Source organism: Haemaphysalis longicornis, unplaced genomic scaffold, assembly GCF_048455015.1.
Source record: "Haemaphysalis longicornis isolate Haplotype H1 unplaced genomic scaffold, Haemaphysalis longicornis Haplotype H1 scaffold_7, whole genome shotgun sequence".
Taxonomy (NCBI): domain Eukaryota; kingdom Metazoa; phylum Arthropoda; class Arachnida; order Ixodida; family Ixodidae; genus Haemaphysalis; species Haemaphysalis longicornis.
Genome location: NW_027526422.1, coordinates 128,714,162 through 128,728,779, shown reverse-complemented (window position 1 = coordinate 128,728,779; position 14,618 = coordinate 128,714,162). Strand labels below are relative to the sequence as shown.

The following is a 14,618-nucleotide window of genomic DNA, read 5'->3' as shown; positions in this document are numbered from 1 at the left end:
TTTGCATGTTTGCTGTTCACCAGCCTTCAAAATTTCAAAACAACTTCCTCAAGGTAAGCTTGCACTCTTGCTTTTGTTGTACGTATTAAGCAATGCTGGCTCTTGGATGGGACAATAAATACATTGATGCGACATGCTTATGCCTTCACTCATTTTCGCTGCATAGTTTGCATGTTTGCTGTTTACCAGCCTTCAAAAGTTCAAAACAACTTCCTCAAGGTAAGCTTGCACTCTTGCTTTTGTTGTATTAAGCAATGCTGGCTCTTGGATGGGACAATAAATACATTGATGCGACATGCTTATGCCTTCACTCATTTTCGCTGCATAGTTTGCATGTTTGCTGTTTACCAGCCTTCAAAAGTTCAAAACAACTTCCTCAAGGTAAGCTTGCACTCTTGCTTTTGTTGTATTAAGCAATGCTGGCTCTTGGATGGGACAATAAATACATTGATGCGACATGCTTATGCCTTCACTCATTTTCGCTGCATAGTTTGCATGTTTGCTGTTTACCAGCCTTCAAAAGTTCAAAACAACTTCCTCAAGGTAAGCTTGCACTCTTGCTTTTGTTGTATTAAGCAATGCTGGCTCTTGGATGGGACAATAAATACATTGATGCGACATGCTTATGCCTTCACTCATTTTCGCTGCATAGTTTGCATGTTTGCTGTTTACCAGCCTTCAAAAGTTCAAAACAACTTCCTCAAGGTAAGCTTGCACTCTTGCTTTTGTTGTATTAAGCAATGCTGGCTCTTGGATGGGACAATAAATACATTGATGCGACATGCTTATGCCTTCACTCATTTTCGCTGCATAGTTTGCATGTTTGCTGTTCACCAGCCTTCAAAATTTCAAAACAACTTCCTCAAGGTAAGCTTGCACTCTTGCTTTTGTTGTATTAAGCAATGCTGGCTCTTGGATGGGACAATAAATACATTGATGCGACATGCTTATGCCTTCACTCATTTTCGCTGCATAGTTTGCATGTTTGCTGTTTACCAGCCTTCAAAAGTTCAAAACAACTTCCTCAAGGTAAGCTTGCACTCTTGCTTTTGTTGTATTAAGCAATGCTGGCTCTTGGATGGGACAATAAATACATTGATGCGACATGCTTATGCCTTCACTCATTTTCGCTGCATAGTTTGCATGTTTGCTGTTTACCAGCCTTCAAAAGTTCAAAACAACTTCCTCAAGGTAAGCTTGCACTCTTGCTTTTGTTGTATTAAGCAATGCTGGCTCTTGGATGGGACAATAAATACATTGATGCGACATGCTTATGCCTTCACTCATTTTCGCTGCATAGTTTGCATGTTTGCTGTTTACCAGCCTTCAAAAGTTCAAAACAACTTCCTCAAGGTAAGCTTGCACTCTTGCTTTTGTTGTATTAAGCAATGCTGGCTCTTGGATGGGACAATAAATACATTGATGCGACATGCTTATGCCTTCACTCATTTTCGCTGCATAGTTTGCATGTTTGCTGTTTACCAGCCTTCAAAAGTTCAAAACAACTTCCTCAAGGTAAGCTTGCACTCTTGCTTTTGTTGTATTAAGCAATGCTGGCTCTTGGATGGGACAATAAATACATTGATGCGACATGCTTATGCCTTCACTCATTTTCGCTGCATAGTTTGCATGTTTGCTGTTCACCAGCCTTCAAAAGTTCAAAACAACTTCCTCAAGGTAAGCTTGCACTCTTGCTTTTGTTGTATTAAGCAATGCTGGCTCTTGGATGGGACAATAAATACATTGATGCGACATGCTTATGCCTTCACTCATTTTCGCTGCATAGTTTGCATGTTTGCTGCTTACCAGCCTTCAAAAGTTCAAAACAACTTCCTCAAGGTAAGCTTGCACTCTTGCTTTTGTTGTATTAAGCAATGCTGGCTCTTGGATGGGACAATAAATACATTGATGCGACATGCTTATGCCTTCACTCATTTTCGCTGCATAGTTTGCATGTTTGCTGTTCACCAGCCTTCAAAAGTTCAAAACAACTTTCTCAAGGTAAGCTTGCACTCTTGCTTTTGTTGTATTAAGCAATGCTGGCTCTTGGATGGGACAATAAATACATTGATGCGACATGCTTATGCCTTCACTCATTTTCGCTGCATAGTTTGCATGTTTGCTGCTTACCAGCCTTCAAAAGTTCAAAACAACTTCCTCAAGGTAAGCTTGCACTCTTGCTTTTGTTGTATTAAGCAATGCTGGCTCTTGGATGGGACAATAAATACATTGATGCGACATGCTTATGCCTTCACTCATTTTCGCTGCATAGTTTGCATGTTTGCTGTTCACCAGCCTTCAAAAGTTCAAAACAACTTCCTCAAGGTAAGCTTGCACTCTTGCTTTTGTTGTATTAAGCAATGCTGGCTCTTGGATGGGACAATAAATACATTGATGCGACATGCTTATGCCTTCACTCATTTTCGCTGCATAGTTTGCATGTTTGCTGTTCACCAGCCTTCAAAATTTCAAAACAACTTCCTCAAGGTAAGCTTGCACTCTTGCTTTTGTTGTATTAAGCAATGCTGGCTCTTGGATGGGACAATAAATACATTGATGCGACATGCTTATGCCTTCACTCATTTTCGCTGCATAGTTTGCATGTTTGCTGTTTACCAGCCTTCAAAAGTTCAAAACAACTTCCTCAAGGTAAGCTTGCACTCTTGCTTTTGTTGTATTAAGCAATGCTGGCTCTTGGATGGGACAATAAATACATTGATGCGACATGCTTATGCCTTCACTCATTTTCGCTGCATAGTTTGCATGTTTGCTGTTTACCAGCCTTCAAAAGTTCAAAACAACTTCCTCAAGGTAAGCTTGCACTCTTGCTTTTGTTGTATTAAGCAATGCTGGCTCTTGGATGGGACAATAAATACATTGATGCGACATGCTTATGCCTTCACTCATTTTCGCTGCATAGTTTGCATGTTTGCTGTTCACCAGCCTTCAAAAGTTCAAAACAACTTCCTCAAGGTAAGCTTGCACTCTTGCTTTTGTTGTATTAAGCAATGCTGGCTCTTGGATGGGACAATAAATACATTGATGCGACATGCTTATGCCTTCACTCATTTTCGCTGCATAGTTTGCATGTTTGCTGCTTACCAGCCTTCAAAAGTTCAAAACAACTTCCTCAAGGTAAGCTTGCACTCTTGCTTTTGTTGTATTAAGCAATGCTGGCTCTTGGATGGGACAATAAATACATTGATGCGACATGCTTATGCCTTCACTCATTTTCGCTGCATAGTTTGCATGTTTGCTGTTCACCAGCCTTCAAAAGTTCAAAACAACTTCCTCAAGGTAAGCTTGCACTCTTGCTTTTGTTGTATTAAGCAATGCTGGCTCTTGGATGGGACAATAAATACATTGATGCGACATGCTTATGCCTTCACTCATTTTCGCTGCATAGTTTGCATGTTTGCTGCTTACCAGCCTTCAAAAGTTCAAAACAACTTCCTCAAGGTAAGCTTGCACTCTTGCTTTTGTTGTATTAAGCAATGGTGGCTCTTGGATGGGACAATAAATACATTGATGCGACATGCTTATGCCTTCACTCATTTTCGCTGCATAGTTTGCATGTTTGCTGTTCACCAGCCTTCAAAAGTTCAAAACAACTTCCTCAAGGTAAGCTTGCACTCTTGCTTTTGTTGTATTAAGCAATGCTGGCTCTTGGATGGGACAATAAATACATTGATGCGACATGCTTATGCCTTCACTCATTTTCGCTGCATAGTTTGCATGTTTGCTGTTCACCAGCCTTCAAAAGTTCAAAACAACTTCCTCAAGGTAAGCTTGCACTCTTGCTTTTGTTGTATTAAGCAATGCTGGCTCTTGGATGGGACAATAAATACATTGATGCGACATGCTTATGCCTTCACTCATTTTCGCTGCATAGTTTGCATGTTTGCTGTTCACCAGCCTTCAAAAGTTCAAAACAACTTCCTCAAGGTAAGCTTGCACTCTTGCTTTTGTTGTATTAAGCAATGCTGGCTCTTGGATGGGACAATAAATACATTGATGCGACATGCTTATGCCTTCACTCATTTTCGCTGCATAGTTTGCATGTTTGCTGTTCACCAGCCTTCAAAAGTTCAAAACAACTTCCTCAAGGTAAGCTTGCACTCTTGCTTTTGTTGTATTAAGCAATGCTGGCTCTTGGATGGGACAATAAATACATTGATGCGACATGCTTATGCCTTCACTCATTTTCGCTGCATAGTTTGCATGTTTGCTGTTCACCAGCCTTCAAAAGTTCAAAACAACTTCCTCAAGGTAAGCTTGCACTCTTGCTTTTGTTGTATTAAGCAATGCTGGCTCTTGGATGGGACAATAAATACATTGATGCGACATGCTTATGCCTTCACTCATTTTCGCTGCATAGTTTGCATGTTTGCTGTTCACCAGCCTTCAAAAGTTCAAAACAACTTCCTCAAGGTAAGCTTGCACTCTTGCTTTTGTTGTATTAAGCAATGCTGGCTCTTGGATGGGACAATAAATACATTGATGCGACATGCTTATGCCTTCACTCATTTTCGCTGCATAGTTTGCATGTTTGCTGCTTACCAGCCTTCAAAAGTTCAAAACAACTTCCTCAAGGTAAGCTTGCACTCTTGCTTTTGTTGTATTAAGCAATGCTGGCTCTTGGATGGGACAATAAATACATTGATGCGACATGCTTATGCCTTCACTCATTTTCGCTGCATAGTTTGCATGTTTGCTGTTCACCAGCCTTCAAAAGTTCAAAACAACTTCCTCAAGGTAAGCTTGCACTCTTGCTTTTGTTGTATTAAGCAATGCTGGCTCTTGGATGGGACAATAAATACATTGATGCGACATGCTTATGCCTTCACTCATTTTCGCTGCATAGTTTGCATGTTTGCTGTTCACCAGCCTTCAAAAGTTCAAAACAACTTCCTCAAGGTAAGCTTGCACTCTTGCTTTTGTTGTATTAAGCAATGCTGGCTCTTGGATGGGACAATAAATACATTGATGCGACATGCTTATGCCTTCACTCATTTTCGCTGCATAGTTTGCATGTTTGCTGTTCACCAGCCTTCAAAAGTTCAAAACAACTTCCTCAAGGTAAGCTTGCACTCTTGCTTTTGTTGTATTAAGCAATGCTGGCTCTTGGATGGGACAATAAATACATTGATGCGACATGCTTATGCCTTCACTCATTTTCGCTGCATAGTTTGCATGTTTGCTGTTCACCAGCCTTCAAAAGTTCAAAACAACTTCCTCAAGGTAAGCTTGCACTCTTGCTTTTGTTGTATTAAGCAATGCTGGCTCTTGGATGGGACAATAAATACATTGATGCGACATGCTTATGCCTTCACTCATTTTCGCTGCATAGTTTGCATGTTTGCTGCTTACCAGCCTTCAAAAGTTCAAAACAACTTCCTCAAGGTAAGCTTGCACTCTTGCTTTTGTTGTATTAAGCAATGCTGGCTCTTGGATGGGACAATAAATACATTGATGCGACATGCTTATGCCTTCACTCATTTTCGCTGCATAGTTTGCATGTTTGCTGTTCACCAGCCTTCAAAAGTTCAAAACAACTTCCTCAAGGTAAGCTTGCACTCTTGCTTTTGTTGTATTAAGCAATGCTGGCTCTTGGATGGGACAATAAATACATTGATGCGACATGCTTATGCCTTCACTCATTTTCGCTGCATAGTTTGCATGTTTGCTGCTTACCAGCCTTCAAAAGTTCAAAACAACTTCCTCAAGGTAAGCTTGCACTCTTGCTTTTGTTGTATTAAGCAATGCTGGCTCTTGGATGGGACAATAAATACATTGATGCGACATGCTTATGCCTTCACTCATTTTCGCTGCATAGTTTGCATGTTTGCTGTTCACCAGCCTTCAAAAGTTCAAAACAACTTCCTCAAGGTAAGCTTGCACTCTTGCTTTTGTTGTATTAAGCAATGCTGGCTCTTGGATGGGACAATAAATACATTGATGCGACATGCTTATGCCTTCACTCATTTTCGCTGCATAGTTTGCATGTTTGCTGTTCACCAGCCTTCAAAATTTCAAAACAACTTCCTCAAGGTAAGCTTGCACTCTTGCTTTTGTTGTATTAAGCAATGCTGGCTCTTGGATGGGACAATAAATACATTGATGCGACATGCTTATGCCTTCACTCATTTTCGCTGCATAGTTTGCATGTTTGCTGTTTACCAGCCTTCAAAAGTTCAAAACAACTTCCTCAAGGTAAGCTTGCACTCTTGCTTTTGTTGTATTAAGCAATGCTGGCTCTTGGATGGGACAATAAATACATTGATGCGACATGCTTATGCCTTCACTCATTTTCGCTGCATAGTTTGCATGTTTGCTGTTTACCAGCCTTCAAAAGTTCAAAACAACTTCCTCAAGGTAAGCTTGCACTCTTGCTTTTGTTGTATTAAGCAATGCTGGCTCTTGGATGGGACAATAAATACATTGATGCGACATGCTTATGCCTTCACTCATTTTCGCTGCATAGTTTGCATGTTTGCTGTTTACCAGCCTTCAAAAGTTCAAAACAACTTCCTCAAGGTAAGCTTGCACTCTTGCTTTTGTTGTATTAAGCAATGCTGGCTCTTGGATGGGACAATAAATACATTGATGCGACATGCTTATGCCTTCACTCATTTTCGCTGCATAGTTTGCATGTTTGCTGTTTACCAGCCTTCAAAAGTTCAAAACAACTTCCTCAAGGTAAGCTTGCACTCTTGCTTTTGTTGTATTAAGCAATGCTGGCTCTTGGATGGGACAATAAATACATTGATGCGACATGCTTATGCCTTCACTCATTTTCGCTGCATAGTTTGCATGTTTGCTGTTCACCAGCCTTCAAAATTTCAAAACAACTTCCTCAAGGTAAGCTTGCACTCTTGCTTTTGTTGTATTAAGCAATGCTGGCTCTTGGATGGGACAATAAATACATTGATGCGACATGCTTATGCCTTCACTCATTTTCGCTGCATAGTTTGCATGTTTGCTGTTTACCAGCCTTCAAAAGTTCAAAACAACTTCCTCAAGGTAAGCTTGCACTCTTGCTTTTGTTGTATTAAGCAATGCTGGCTCTTGGATGGGACAATAAATACATTGATGCGACATGCTTATGCCTTCACTCATTTTCGCTGCATAGTTTGCATGTTTGCTGTTTACCAGCCTTCAAAAGTTCAAAACAACTTCCTCAAGGTAAGCTTGCACTCTTGCTTTTGTTGTATTAAGCAATGCTGGCTCTTGGATGGGACAATAAATACATTGATGCGACATGCTTATGCCTTCACTCATTTTCGCTGCATAGTTTGCATGTTTGCTGTTTACCAGCCTTCAAAAGTTCAAAACAACTTCCTCAAGGTAAGCTTGCACTCTTGCTTTTGATGTATTAAGCAATGCTGTGCTTTTTTTATTAGTGTTACAAAGTATGACTGTGGTGAGGGCTTTTTTATAAATGAGTGAAACGGAATTCTGCACTTTGCTGTTGGCACAATAAATTCACACAGTACTCGCTTAGTGCAGTCGCCAACTTTTTCTCTGTGCTCAATATGCCTGTCTCCAAGCGCTGAGCCAGGGTTCCACTAACGCAAACAGTTGCTACAGCAACACCTGCCACTGGATGGGGAACACTGTGACCAATGTAGAATCACAGCGACTTCATTGAATAGCAAGCATGCATGCCGGTGATCGCCTCATATGGCTTCACCAGTACAGCCGGTAAAAGGCTTGTCTATAACACAGCTTTCGTACTCAGCCCTATCCTGCCCCGCCGGTGGGGGATTTCAATAAAACTACTGCGGAATTCTGAAGTCTTAGCCCTTAACTTTTGACTCCGACATGTTTGGAACGAGTATGTTTCGGCAGTTTTCGGATGTAGCTGGTTGAAGTTGAAATCGCTGTTATAGACAAGCGATTTACCGACTGCACATAGCTATGTAAGCCATAGTTTATGGCCCAAAAGTACTGGTAGGCCCCAGGCAATCATTTGGCCACGTTCTGTTGCAATAGGTAAAGCCATTCTACCGTTGCAGAGGTACGTTTTCTTCCCCTGTCTGATACTGCACTGCATATACAGAGTATTCATTTAATTACATTGTTTTTACCTTCAGCTTCAAACACCCCATATGCGTCCATGGTTGCGGGCGGTCACAGCGATTGCGCGTGAGCCTTGGTTACACCGGTGAATACACGCAGCTGATTAGCAACGGAAAGGGACTGTGTCGGCTGTGTTGTGCTTGCGGGAACAGCCTAGCAGACGACGGTTGCACTGGCGGAATCGTCCTATGCAAGCGGCCTACCCTCACTTGTTTCGCCGCTTTCTCCCACGATAAGGTGCCGACCCACCCGCTGGTGGACGCTCCCGCAACATTAAAAAAAAAATCACCGGCTGTGCACACATACTTACTGCTGATAAAAGATTTTTATTTGTCTTCGGCGCTACCGTGCTCGTGACGTTAAAATCGCAAGCGTAGTCATGAACGTGGCTAGGATGGAACGCACTACCCGGCGCGGAGTGCTTCCCGTATCCATTCATTCTAGCCGTGCAGTATTTGCGCACTGCAGCCGCTGGAATCAAACGCCAACAGCAATTCTGCCCCGGAATGACCCACCGACGCTTTCGACGCCGAAACCGAAACTGACGGAGCGGAAAAGTACGAAGCCTAGTACATATAACAATCGTCAAGCCCCAAGTTAAGCCAAGTTCGAAAATCACGAGTCTACGTCACACAATCAGCTCCATGGGGGTTGAACGATTGCAGCGCCAGTGTCCCCTCTAGTTTCATTAGTATGAAACTCTATGGAAGCAGCAACTCGCATGCCACCTTTTTGCCAGGTCATGATGATAACACAGGGTTTCGTTCATGCGATTAACAGCTGCTGACAATAAGCACCACAAAAGAGACAATCGCGCAATTGTACAATTGCACAATAATCGTGCAATATCTCGCATGCCTTTTCATTTAAAAGACTGCTTTCATGGCTGCAATGGAGCTGAAGGAGCCACCAAAGGCTAGTTCTTTTAATCTCAGCAAAAATCTATTTTGTCTTCGCGGACCATTTTAATGCATTGAAACCACGAGAAAGTGCTTTTACCTTGGTTTTCTTTCTTTGTTCAGCAAAGATGCACTGTCAATTGACCCCTCTCCAGTTTTGTCCCCGTTATCAACAAGACATAGTAGACACCACAAACCGTACGCTTTCGTTCCATATTTTGCGGCTACTGCCACATTCAAATATTTTGTTCTGTGTGCGATACTAGACTGGAATGAATGACCGACTGTAAAGTGCCTCAACTGTTTGCATTGTTTGTATCTTTCCTTGCCTTTTATCTTTTTCTGCCCCCCTACTTGGACATATTAATGGTCTCCAGCATGCATTGAATAAATAAATAAATAAATAAATAAATAAAATTTTCAACCATATCGAAGTGGCCTCTCTCTCTTACCAGGTCCCAGTAGGCGCGCTGTGCGCGACGCAGGTCGTGCTGCAGCCGCTGCGCCTCGAGGTGCAGCCCGAGCAGCAGGGGGGACTCCCGCACGCACGGGGGGAGCTCACCGTCGGGGGAGTCCGCCTCGTCCTCGGGGATCGGGGCCAGCAGGGGCCCTCCTCCCCCTCCTCCTCCTCCCCCTCCCCCGCTCTTGGCCTGCTGCTGCTGCCGGCACTCCCTCTCCACCACGTGGGCGCGCAGACGGCCGTACTTCACCTGCGTGCAGCCGTGCGAGACAGGGAAGCGAGAAGCGTTAGGCCTAAGAATGCAAGTGCCCCAAATAGGCATTCCAGTAGCACGAGAGTAGACAATGGCAATTCGATGATTTATTTACCTAATATCTACTGCAGGCCAGAGTGGGTGGGCATATAACAAAACTCAATTAGCGTGAACAATATGGGCTGCAAAAATGCCCAAAAAAAAGTACAATGCGTGTATCATGTAGTGTACCTATATGGTATTTCTTTTTAATTATTGCTTGATAGTTGACGTTACGAGCGTTCTTTGTATCTGTACATTGTGCCCACCTGCTGTGATCACTTGTAGAGGCTGGCGGCATTGTAAATATATAAATAAAGCTGCTCACACACACAGCGTCATCATACTGCCTTTTCAGGTTGTTCAGCTGGCTTTTTTTTTTTTCGTTTTTCTTTCTAGGGCACTTGTGGTCTCGAAGTTGGAGCTAGGCACAGGTAAGTGAACCAAACAAATGTTGCCCCTGTTACCGGATGAAAACTGACCCATGATTGACCTGCGTGCCAAAACGTAGTACGACGACTGCCCCTAGGCGAGTGGTTTGTTCGATTCAGGTCACTCGGAAATTTTGTCAGCGGCAAAGTCAGCTGGGGCAAATAAGGAATCAAATGTATGACGCTAGAACCGGACCTGAAACAGAACAACGCAGTCCACGTCTCATGACAGGTGCTTTGAACAGACTTCTAGGGGATAAAAAAAAATGCCAGCGCCCTAATGCTGTCAAAAGGGACTCTGCAACACTTCCGGTGAACGTTTTCCATTTTTATTTGCGTCTGGAGGCGTTGGGAAAGCTCAAGTTATCGCCAGCACAGCGCAGCACCCTGTGGTTTGCTCGTCGCAGCAGATACGGCTTCCATTTCTGCTTTGATTTGGTGGCTTCCTCTTTAAAGTGCCTATCGAATGCATTCATTGCTGTGACTGAAAGAAATCCGGCAAAAAGCCACTACACCACTGTAATGACGTAATTCCACCGCTCAAAGGACGCCAAGACCGGGAAAGAGAGTTGAATCTTTTCAGAACGTTTCTAAATTATCTGATGGGCATAAAGCAGTAATTTCAAGCTGATTTCTTTCTGATCTCAGTACTAGATATGCTGGATTACCAGTACATCCTGAAATCATTTACGATTTAGGAGAAAGTTGAAAAGAGTGTTGCAGGCTCCCTTCAAGTCAACCCAGGTGTCCGGCCGACTTGCCTGTAGCCGGTCGTGTTCTTGTACCAGCCGTGCAAAGTGCTCCTTCCATGCTAAGCTTTTCTCTTCCTCGTCCGGACTGTGCCTGGCGGGGAGAGATCCTCCAATCGCACCACCTGCTGCACACAGGAAGCCACATAAACACACAAAAGTCGACGGTGTACAGCGCAGAACAAACTTAAACACATACTAAAGTGAATTTATCAGAGTCTTATTTATCTGTAGCTGCATCGTAAAGTTTAGGTTGTCTCTTATCCGACTATTCGGTGGTAGTCTAATACCTTACTATATACACTTGAATTTAGGCTAGCCCCCTGATTTTAAGCCGGCCCCTGTAATTCTGAAGGCCAGAAAATGGAAAAGAAAAAAAAATGTTCTCTCGAATGTAAGCCGGTAAAAACAGGGAAAGATGACAATTGCCACAAAATTAAAATGATGCTTAGTAGCAATAAACTTGCTTCGACTCTCTCAACACCGTCATCGTTGCTGGCTCTGTCCGTTTTGCAGCCCTTGCCCTTATAGAGTGTGATGCTGTAAAGCGCACTTGCAATACTAAACTTTTCGAATGGGCTTACAATCAAGTTTTCCAGGACATTATCCTAAACTTGTCTCGAGAGCTCCATCACAGACGGTTCTTTCATCAATCCTAAGCTACCACCTATCCTGATGGTTATCGCGGTCACGGCTGCCAGCCTAGCCTTACGACTAAAGGCTGTACTAGTAGTACACTATAACTACACCACCATCAACACAATGGCACCAAGCAAACAAACTTGCACTGTGAAGCAGATGCGAAACCCTGAGTGGCAAACCTAACACTCGCCGCTTGGTTGGCTACCGGCTGAGATACTGGCACTGCAATACTGGTCTCTAGCAAAGCCTCCAGGCAACGCTCATTGCTTGTTACTTCTCAGGTTCGGATGAGTACTTTTTCTCAACCAACCCTTGTCTTTTTGTATCCTGACCTACATTTTAAAAGTAAGCATCGGCCCAGAAAGGAGTAAATGCAGGAATTTATAGGCAGTGAGCGTGAGCAGAGAAAACACCCTGCGCCCTTAGGGGCCAAAGCACCAAGTGCCATAATGACATCCTGCTGGTCCTCCAAGTGCTTTCACATCAGCCCAGCCTCCAAAATTTTTATCAAAGCAAAAGCTTCTTTTGTGCGACCAATGACGTACTGTCAAAAAACTAACGCATTTCCCCATATGCCGGTTGGTCGACGGAAAAGCTCTGATAAGGTAAGTGTCAAAACGGTTACTTGAAAATCGCGAAAAAGGGAGGGTCTAAGATAAGACAACACACGCATCGATCATGAAGAAGTATTGCAATAGTATACGTTTATCTCAGCACACATTTAGATAGTTTGTAGGTGCGTTTACTTAGTGCACAAAATATCGTCACATCGGTTTGTTCTTCGTTTGTGATTTGGGTCTTTCGAAGTTTGACAATGGATTGGGTGCACTTTCAACGAAGGCTGAACGCGGTTCTAGCGAAGCTTTTGACGCACTTTTGCCGCAGTTCTGACGTGAGGAAGCTTTTGTGCATCTCTCCCCTTTCTGGGATGGTAAAGTTTTTTAATACATTTCCTGGCAAATACCATCTTTTTGTTTGCCCACGCATGGGTTGTACAGGCTGAAAGCACCAGCCATTCACAGCTAAATTTAGCCCTCCACATCAGCCAGTGCGAAAATGATGGAGTGAGGGAAGTAGCACTTTCACACACTACTGTCCTTGTTTTAAAAAAAATGCACGCGAATCGGTTGAAAAAACTCCGAAGACAGCTTACCCGGTCTACATATTCACCCAGTATAGTGATTCGACAGTTGTAATGACTCCATTCTTTCTTCCTTTAAAGCTGTAAGCATTACCAGGGTTCGCATTGAAATTCTGAAGGGTGCAGTGGCTGTGTGTCAAGAAAAATCGTCATATCCATAAACATGAAATGTCGATTGCACAACACAGTGCAGAAACGTTTGCTACATTACTACTTGAACTTTCTCCCATTAATATATTTAAAAAAAAACAACACACGTACACTGGCTGTGGAGGATCTTTGACAGTCAGAAAACGCCAAAACAATATAGAGGCTTGACTATCGACAAAGACTGCAAGCGCTTTCAATGCTCCAACAAATGAAATTTGATGTACAGCAGAATCTCGATAAACGGAAATCGCTTAATAAACGGAATTGCCGCTTAAACGGAACAGTTGCCTGGAATTTGGTTGGTTTTGTATTCAGATAACGTAAAAAAACTCTCGGTAATTGGAACTAAAACTTCCGCATCACCGTGTAAACGGAATCAGAAATGGAACTTCTTGTGAAATCCACTGGCATGAGAATCAGCTTTTTACGATTCCGGCTGTTTCGTTCTTGTTTTTTTTTTTTTTCCCTCCATGCTTTCTTAGCCTTGTTGGCCTCGTAAGCCTCGTCTCGTAAGTGGTTAGCCATGTTAGCGCAACGAATGCAACATCGCAGTTCTGGTTCCAGTCGTTCGGTCTCGATTCTAGACACCGAGGCTACAGGGCTCACCTGCTGTCGCCTCGTTTGTGCCATCGTTGTGCTATTCGTCCTTCATTACCACGTTGCCGTCTTCTAAATTTGGAGGCTCGTAAGCACTCGCGAAGTTGAGGTCCCTAGCCTCCGTGAAGATGCAGTTGCAAGGACTCAAACAAAAATAATTGACGCATTTTGTAGTGCACAGTGACTCATTGTTGCCAAATCAACTTTGTGAATGCTGTGCCTACGCTTCTTGTAGTTTTCTTGCTTTCTGAAAACTATCAGCTACAGTCACTTTCTAGTGGTTAGAGTTCCATGAAATGCCCTTGGAAATGTGCACGCACATAAATTTGCACCTTAGAACACCTCTCTCAGTAAACAGAACTCCTGTTAAACGGAACTAATTTTTCCGGCCCCTTGAAGTTCCGTTTATCGAGAGTCTACTGTAATATCATTCATTTAAGTAACTTGTGTTTGACAAAACCCAGTTCCGTAATTCGAATTTCTTTTTCACCACTTTTATTTTTTTTTTTTCCTTTCAAATGAACCGCTTAAAACCCTACCCATTCGGCTTGCCACACAGGCATAACCAAACTTTGTGCCCAATGTGCAGAAAACTTTGTCAACATCCTTTGAAACGATCTGGCCGTTCCAGCCCATCAGTTATAGTTCTGTTAGTTGTAGAGCTCAGCCATAGATTCAGTTCCGTTAGTCACAAACAACTTAGTGCCCCAGCTATGCAGAACTTTGCCAACACTTTTGAAATCACCTGGCCAGTCTAGTACACCAGTCCGTCAGTTCTAGTCCATTAGTTCTAGAGCTACTCCATTGATCTACCCACCGTTTGTGGGTGCAGGTACCCTGGGGTGCTCCGGCCGAGCCCTGCGCGTCGGCAGCGATGGGGCTTGCGGCTTGCGCGTCGGCTGCGGCTCCGGCTGCTGCAGCGAGCCGTGGTAGGACGCGCTCATTGAGACGGCTCCAGGGCCACCGATAATCCGCATGCTGCCATGGCGCCGCAGCTGGCAGCTGCCCTCTGGTTGCGACGAGTCATCCTTCGACTGTTGGGACGCAAATGGGCAGGAATTAGTTGCACGTTCGAGTTATACAATTCGCACCCTGCTCTTGTACTACCAGCATTTCAGATACCCCTCTATACGTCAGTGTTCTATGAACTTTGTGGAGCCTTTGAAAAAGCTACA

General features: G+C 43.4%; 1 protein-coding gene across 2 annotated transcripts in view; it reads right to left on the bottom strand.

The window, feature by feature from the left end:
- LOC144146961 (uncharacterized) overlaps positions 1 to 14,618 on the bottom strand; it is a 191,252-nt gene that overhangs the window by 44,935 nt on the left and 131,699 nt on the right. The window contains exons 3-5 of one of the 2 annotated variants that reach the window (XM_077678943.1): positions 14,261 to 14,477; positions 10,926 to 11,041; positions 9,434 to 9,691 (exon numbers count right to left, since the gene is read on the bottom strand). In XM_077678943.1, coding sequence (XP_077535069.1) covers positions 9,434 to 9,691; positions 10,926 to 11,041; positions 14,261 to 14,477 — 591 coding nt within the window. The remainder of the gene's footprint in view (positions 1 to 9,433; positions 9,692 to 10,925; positions 11,042 to 14,260; positions 14,478 to 14,618) is intronic. The other variant, XM_077678944.1, reaches the window with a different exon arrangement.